Source organism: Eurypyga helias, unplaced genomic scaffold (genome assembly GCF_000690775.1).
Source record: "Eurypyga helias isolate BGI_N326 unplaced genomic scaffold, ASM69077v1 scaffold28506, whole genome shotgun sequence".
Classification (NCBI taxonomy): Eukaryota; Metazoa; Chordata; class Aves; order Eurypygiformes; family Eurypygidae; genus Eurypyga; species Eurypyga helias.
Genome location: NW_010259022.1, coordinates 1 through 7693, shown reverse-complemented (window position 1 = coordinate 7693; position 7693 = coordinate 1). Strand labels below are relative to the sequence as shown.

At 49.7% G+C, this 7693-nt stretch overlaps 1 protein-coding gene across 1 annotated transcript; it reads right to left on the bottom strand.

The window, feature by feature from the left end:
- Window positions 1-3890: 3890 nt before the first annotated feature.
- On the bottom strand, window positions 3891-5053 carry PCBD1 (pterin-4 alpha-carbinolamine dehydratase/dimerization cofactor of hepatocyte nuclear factor 1 alpha; the record flags this gene model as incomplete). The annotated part of the gene is made up of 3 exons (XM_010154564.1): window positions 3891-3989; window positions 4503-4583; window positions 4922-5053. Coding segments are annotated over 3 exons (312 nt in total), but the record flags the coding sequence as incomplete, so codon positions are not given.
- Window positions 5054-7693: the final 2640 nt, after the last annotated feature.

Below are 7693 nucleotides of genomic sequence, written 5' to 3'. Positions count from 1 at the left end.
GCTGAAGGTAGAAAATAAATTGAGTATTTTGTTTTGAGTATTCCTCCAAGCTACTGCATTTAACAGACTGTGCTGGGAGCCTTCTGTCTGTGTAGTGCAGAGCCGATAAATTGGCAAAGGAAAGATGGTCGTGTACTCTTTTTGAAATCTTCTCTGGAGATCTCAGCGAGACTGCAATCAATATCTGCTGAGGGGGGGGAAAAGCCCACAAACCAACAACACAAAATCCTTTTCTGGAATCTCTTGGTTTGAATAACAGCGGAAATAGACACCAGGCGGGTGGCGTAGGGAGAGGAACTGGACGGTACTGAAAATTCTCGGTACGTAGTGACTGTTTTGCTTCCTTGCCTCTTCTGGAAGGTGTGCGTTTAGCACCCGGGGTGCTTTTGTTGTACCTTGCACAGTTCAGGAGGAGCGTGCAAAGCGGCGATTTCGCTCTTCAGTAACTTGAAGGTTTTGCCCTGTCTTGCAGTGCGAGAGTCCGTCGGGCGTGTGTCGCGGCTGGGGACCTCGTGCAGACGGATGGCGCCAAAGCTGACCTCTTTTTACCACGATCTTTTAGTATAACAAGGTGACTTTTGTAATAGTAGTAACCTCTGCTCTTTGCACTGATTTCTTTTAAGGCACACTCTCAAAAGGGCATTCACCGTTGTGCCTTGACGCTTCTCTGGCTTTGTTTTGTGGGACGCCAGGGAGGGTTTGAGGGTCCGGCTGCTGACTGCAGCGTTTCCTTATGGTACTATACTGAAGAAAACCTCAAAGGCAGGCTTGCCTACAAGGTAGAACAGTTGTATTGAGCCAAGTCCCCTTCACAGTATTACAAAGATGCTGATAGAGCTCTGAGAGGTAGATGATAGGATGCAGCGAGCTGGAGGTATTCAAGCCGTGGGTGCATGGCTCACCCTTCTGATTTTTCTATGCTGTTTTTATGGTGAGAATATTTTCCCAGTGCAGCTTGTGAGGCTGTTGTGGCCTTAAGGACAAGCTAGAACCTCTTGAGTTGTTAACCAGTGGTGGAGTTACTCCTGCAGGGCTTTCCCATGTGTTTCCTCTCAGCTCTTCGCCTGCTATCGAGAGCTTCCCGGGTGGAGTTCGGCACTGGGGAGGAGACTCCGTGCCACGTTTGCGGAGTCTTATGCAGGGCTTCTGACGGCATCTGCCTCTCTGCTGTAGTGGGCTTGTTAGCCCTAAGCTGACCCTCGCCGGTTTAACACAGCTAAAGCACACGTTTGCACAATAATTACAGCAAAGGAGGAGGTTACTTACTAGCCCCTGCGTGCACTGGTGCAGCCTTGGGCCCGGTGTTTGTGGGAAGGATACTTGCTTTTTAACAGGTTTATTCTCACTGCTTGGAGACAAAAGTATTTTGGCCATCTGCCATTGATGACTTTTGTGTATGCCTCTCAGCTCTCTCAAACATCACGTTTGAATCGCCTGATAGTCTCTTGGTGATGTTAGCAGCTCTGGCAGTCAACATTTACGTGGGGCCTGTTCTGTCATCGTCTTGCCAACGTGACCGTTGCTGCATCTCTGAGATTGCTGTGCTTTGGAGACAGTCTTGAGCGTCTGGCTACTGTGATGGTTCTCTTTTTGAACTGAGATTTAAAAAAAAAAACTACAAAGGGAGGTACTCTTTTTGTTTCTGCTTTAAAAGAAAGAGGGGATGGGTTGGGGTGGGGTGAAGGAGAGAGAAACTCTTTACCTCCCTGGTTGCATCCTCCTCCGAGGGAGTAGATGGATCTAACAGATCAGTGCTCCATTTCATTTTTTGGATGTGTTAGAAGATGTTATTTGTAAGTCAGTGTATTCCATTCTGGGCTTCACTGGTAATATTTGTGGATTTAATTGTTTTGTGTGTATTTGTTCTATACTGTAAATGTAATCTTCTGGTCAGGAATAGGCCACTGTAATTTCCCGGTGTGTAGTCTTTATTTATCCTTGTCATCTAACGTGTAATCTGCATCTCCTCCATCGTGCCAAAATGGTCTTAGAAAAAAATGGTGTGATTAACAGGCTGTATAATTACTTAAAAGACAAAAAGGAAGAATTTATGGACTGGATTATGATCTGAAACTGAATGGTACTTTAGACCTGGAGGGATCGTTGCAACTGTTAATTCCTGTGAGATTTCTGACTGCCAGGTTTTCCAAGTGAGACTCTAAATGTGTTGCTTGTACAAAGCATTCCCAAGGGATTTGCATGCTCTTAGGTACTAGACTGAAGAATATCCAGTGGGATGGACCAAGAAGAGATGTGTGTCTTCATGCCATGGATTTCATCTGCACTTTTCTGATGACTTGGAAGGGGGGGAGGGAGTGGAAGGGTTGCGTGCAACACGATAATACCTTGCCCAATAAATACACATTGACTTTTTAATGAACAAATGGGACGAGTTTATCTGATGGCAGTATTCTGTATTGCTCTAACTTGCTGCTGCAACACTGTAGGCTGAAATAGCTGAAGACATGGTGAAAACGGGCCTAGTTTGTATTAAAATGGTGCATTTAGTGATCTAGGCTCATTGAACTCTTATTTTCCTGTTTCAGTGCTCATTTTCATGAATGTGGGGACCTGTTGCTCCTGGTCTTTGCCCATGCACAGCCTAACCTGTGGCAGGGAGGATGGTTTAATGCATCTTACTGACTCTGCCTGAGGGCTGCCCTTTCATTCTGTCAAGGGAAAGGTGGTGTCCGTGGCTACATCTTGCCTGTGGTGGTCAAGGATGCTGAAAATTGTCACTTAAGAGCTATGGATTTTCTTTTAATGCTTTATAGAATTTTTAAAGGAGTAAAAAAAAAAAAAAGACAAACCTGAAATGGGTGTTTGTAGTGTTTCTCCCAGACTGTGCTCCTGAAAGCAACTGCTGTTGGTTTCACGGCAAATTGTTCCCGTTACACTCAAAAGGCAGTGATTTGGCTGCGGACTCGTTGGATGCAGAGATGGTTGCGTTACTGGAGTGAAATCTCACACCACCAGATCCACCTGTAACCACTTTTGGGGGGGGGCTACCCCACTGTAAGCAGCCCCCGGCTAGTCGCTGAGCTGCTTTTGTGCCTTGGCTGCGATACACTTCTGACTTTAGCATGTGTAGTTTTTATCTGATCTGCCCTGGCTTTGATAATCTCATTCTCTTTCAGACCCTGTGCACTTGGAGGTGCAGGCCTGCAAAGGCACGTACCATTTCTCGGTGTTGCTTCATCAGGAAGCTTTTCTGTGGCAGAAGCACCTTCTTGAGAGCAGTCAGGCCAGTACCTGCCTTGGGGAAAAAAACCTGTTGGCGTAATTTTGAGTGAGGCCTCCTTCCAAACTGACATCAGGTTAACAAAGTCCTTTATTGTAAACACTTTAAGTTGGTATCCTGCTGGAGGCTGGTTACAATAGGGGTGAGAACACATGCCTGCTTTATAATACTGCTAGAGAGAGGTTACAGCAATAACCAAATTGCACGACACAGTTGCCGGTATGTTCTAGGGAAACCACAAGGCTGATGTACCGTGTTTTAGGGAAAAAGCATGTTCCAGTAGGTAAGAAGCAGTAACATGGGCTGGATGGGGTCAGACTCTGGAAAGATTAACTGCTGCGGTTGTGTAACACGGCTCCTGGTAAAAGGGCACGTCTGCTGAAAGCCCTGGAGGGGCAGCAGTTTGCAGGCCGGTAGCTGCAAAGGAAGGGTTTCAGAACGGAAGTGGTGAGATCAGAGATGGATACATGCATGGTGCCCAAACAGTGCCTCCGTCCATCTGAATTTGGCACAGCATTGGGTAGCCTGGATCCAGGAACTAGCTTGGGTGTGGGAGAAGGCTGTAGGTGCAGCTGTCCAGGCAAGACACAGGTTGTGGCAGCGGCACAGTTGATTTTTTTTTTTTCTTCTTGGCTTCCCATGTCTCTGATCAGGAGAGGGAAGATGCAACCTGCTCGATGAAGCTGGCCAAGTTGATGTCTCGCTCCGATAAGCCTCCACACTCGTGGGTGCTCAAGGTGATGTGGACCTAAAACCAGACAGACAGACCAACCGAGTGTTGCTGGCAGAAAGAGAAGGAATGCTTTCCCTGCAGCGCTGCAGACAGTTGGCATCTGATGAGGCAGGTAGTGTTACTCCTTTCTCCAGACTTGTTAGCTAAATTTCCCGGGGTGGGAGCATTGGTCTGGCCCCTGGCCTGGGTTTCTCCTTCCTACAGCTCCTTCTGGCTGCAAGCTGTCACTGCTACCCCTGCCTTGGTCACAGCAGCTGGCTGTGCCCACTTTTCACCTCTTTCTCCTCACTTTTCCCCTTGCTGCTACTTCTGGTATTGATTTTAAAAAGGCAGCCCTGGTACCAGCCTGCAGGGAGCTATAGCTTAGCTGGATCGGTAAAAAAAAAAAAGGAAGGTGTAGGGGTAACTGTGGCCTGTCTGGGATATGCCACGGTCCTGAACAGGACTTGCTGCTCCTGGTTTATGCCTCAGAACTGGGACCTGCTCCCTGAAGAGCTTGAGTTCCCCCCACCGTCCCTGTTTTCTTACCTTATTGTACACATTGAACCATTCAGGGTGGTGATCCAGTTTTTCTGCCTGTAGAGCCACTCTGGTCATGAAGCCAAAGGCCTGCCCAGCGGAGTAAGAAGAAGAGTTAGTTCTGAACCACTTACCCTATGATGCATTGTTTTTCACCCCATTACTCTTAATTTCACACTGCCTTTTTTCTAGGTAACCCAGTCAAATGCAAGGCCTGGGATGTTCTGTGTCTTTGTTGGGGTTTTCTATGGGTTTTCCTCTTTTTGGGGAACTTTTCCCAGACAAACCGAGTGCTTTGGTGTCTTGGGAAGGTTATGCTCAGCCATTACATTTCAGGAGAGGTTTCTTTTGGGTGAGCCTTGCAGATGGGACTCCCTTCCCTGCAAACCAGGTCTCCCGCGTTGTAACACTACCACCGATGCTCCTACCCGGTTGAAGTCCTTGAAGTGGAACTCTTTGAAGATGGCATCTCTGCCTTCCACCTCGTTCCACCCCACAGCTCTCAGGTTTGGCAGAAGCTGCTCCCTCTCCTCCGAGCTCAGCCTGTGTGCTTTTCCCGCCTGACACCGCAGAGAGGAAAGAGAAGAGGAGCGGATCAGCATGGCAGAGGTAGGATGATGATCAAAGGAGCAACCCTTCCCATGGGCCGTGGAGTTCTGGGTTCAAGAGGGCAGCTGCAGACCAGGAGGGAGGGTTAGAGTGTGTGTGCGTACCTGCTGCTGTCCTCTGCTCCCTGCCCTGGGAACATCCTGCGCGTGCCTAGGCCAAGTGAAGTCCAGCTTGTCACTCTTGCCCTCTGACCTGCAACGCCTACCCCTTCAGCAGCGTCTGTCTGTATTCATTGTAACCCGAGGCACTAAGGAATGATGGCTGTCTGAGTTAACCTCCCAAATACATTACATACAGCTTTCTGGAAAAAAACACCCTGAAACCCTGTGATGGCTTCTAGAAGTGAGAATTGCTTGCTTTTGAGGTTTTTGAAGTACCTTCCCGAAGCAGGAGGACTTTTATTTGCAGGTCATCTGTACTGGAAGCCTGCTTTAGAGGAGAACAAGTGCTGTGAATCAGAGATGAGTCACGCTAAATTGGAGTTCAGCTCCTTTTCCTTTTCAATCTCCCTTATGTTAGGATGGCGTTTAAGAGGCTCTTTCTGCCTTTATCAAAGGGCAGAGCGGAGGGATTGTGATTTCACATCATCTTTCCCTCTTGGGCAGAGCTGCTGTTGTTTGGTTTTTAAGGGAGGGCTGGGGGGAAGCAGTGGTACTTCGCTTTGGGGAGTGAATGCAGGCAGAGATGAAACTATAAAACGGAGTCTTTGGGGATGAGGCCTACCTGAGCCAGCGTAACTCTGGCTCAGTGGGGAAGGCAGGAGCGAGGGCGGAGGGGTATTGCTCTACTGTAAGATTATGCTCTGACAATTCAAATTCTTTCCTAGTGGATGATCTGATCTTTAAGTCAGTGAGGATTGTTGTTTCTCCATGACAAAGACCAATATCCCTTTGCAATTTGCTTTCCTTTATGTGCTGTAGAGTAAAGCGTGGCAAGTGTTTGATACGAGTCCCACCAAATATGGTCCATGCTTACTTGTGGGTATTTGCTCAGCTGTTTTAACATGCTACTTCCGAGCAACCATGCCTGAGCAAAGCATCTCAAGAGCTACCGACCAAAGGCAGCAAATCATCCTTCCCTATGGTTCACCTACTTGCCGGCTGTACAAAAAAAGAGGCAGCCACGGAGCTGATGTTTTTTTTTGTGGGTTCTTTGGTTTTGTGTGTTTTGAGGAAGGCTGGGAATACTACGCCCTACTCCCATGTTGCTGGGTCTGTAAGCCGTGGGGCTGTGTGGGTACCTGTCTGCGTAGCCGTGGCTGTGATGCTTAGAGAAGGCTGTCGGCTGCAGAGCACTTCGTGGAGAGTGCCGAGGTGCGTGCCAAACCTTAGCTCTGGGATGGCTGGGCGTGGGATGCTTCCCATCCCCCTGGCATCGCAGCCGCACGCTCTCCCTCTTGCACAATGTCTGGGGACAGCCTTCCTCACCCGTGCATGCTCCAGCCTCGCCTCTAGCGTACAAGCCGCTCATGCTGTCCTTCAGTTTGTGCGGTGGATTGGATGGCCCCTTGCCAGCCCTGGCTCCACCACCACCCTCCTCCCCCCTCCCTGACTAATGTCAACCCCGTCCCTTCCCCAGCTCCGGGTTTGGAGGGAAGGTAGCAAGTAAACACGGCTTAGCGCAATAAACCCTCAGCCGTTGCCCTTCCGTGCTGATGGCGTGATAAGCTGGGTGCGGGTAGCTTAGCAACTGGATAACGTGGGGATGGAGGTTGGCTCTGCGTGGGGCCGCTGGCAGGGGGGCACCTGGGGGGACTCTGGTGGCTGTGGGCTAGGTGCTGCACCAGGGGCTGAAAGCTCCTGCTTGTGTATCGGTGCTAAAGAGGGGAAAGGCTGCGTAAAGCCGGAGCTGCGGGTTGCCTGGAGCAGAGGGGTATGGATGCAGGAGGCTGAAGCTGAGTCAGTCTCCCCCAGATAGAGCAAGAAAGCAGGCTGTTTGGAAGGGATGCAGCTTAATTGTTCTCTGAACCCATTTCTGCGTCACAGCTACGCGAGAGGATGAGCCTCGGGGTTTTTTCCAGGCCCAGCTCCTCTCAGAGAGCCCAGCGCCAGCGGGGAGGCATGGTCAGGCTGAAGTTGGGCCAACAGACCACACAAAAGCCATCTCCTCTGCCTGTATCTTGTGGGGGCAGACCCTCTGCCTGGAGAATCCCCAGTACCCTCCACCCTGCTCCCTTCCCTCCTCCCTCTGCCCCAGTGCGTTGGCCAGGCCGCTGGTTTCGTTGGTGTGGCGCGTTAGTAATGCTTTCATGTGCGCTTAGTCTTTTAAAACACATTTTTCTCATTAGGGAAATATAATTATTTTGGGTTTTTTTGCTGGTTCTCAACTGCCAAGGCATTGGGATTTTATTTTTGCCAGCGGGAAAACCAAGCGGATGTGTTGTGCAACCGAGGCAGAGGGACCAGCGTGAGAAATTGGGAGAGCTTTGGGCTTTCTGGAGACGAAACCACCCAAACTAACATCTTCCTTTCAAGGGTGACTTGTCCCCTGGGGAAGGTAACGCTGGGGGTGGGACACGACGCAGCCCTGGCGCGAGCAGGACTGGGATCAGGTATGCCACGAGGCCCACGTCTTATCGTGGAAAAGTGGGT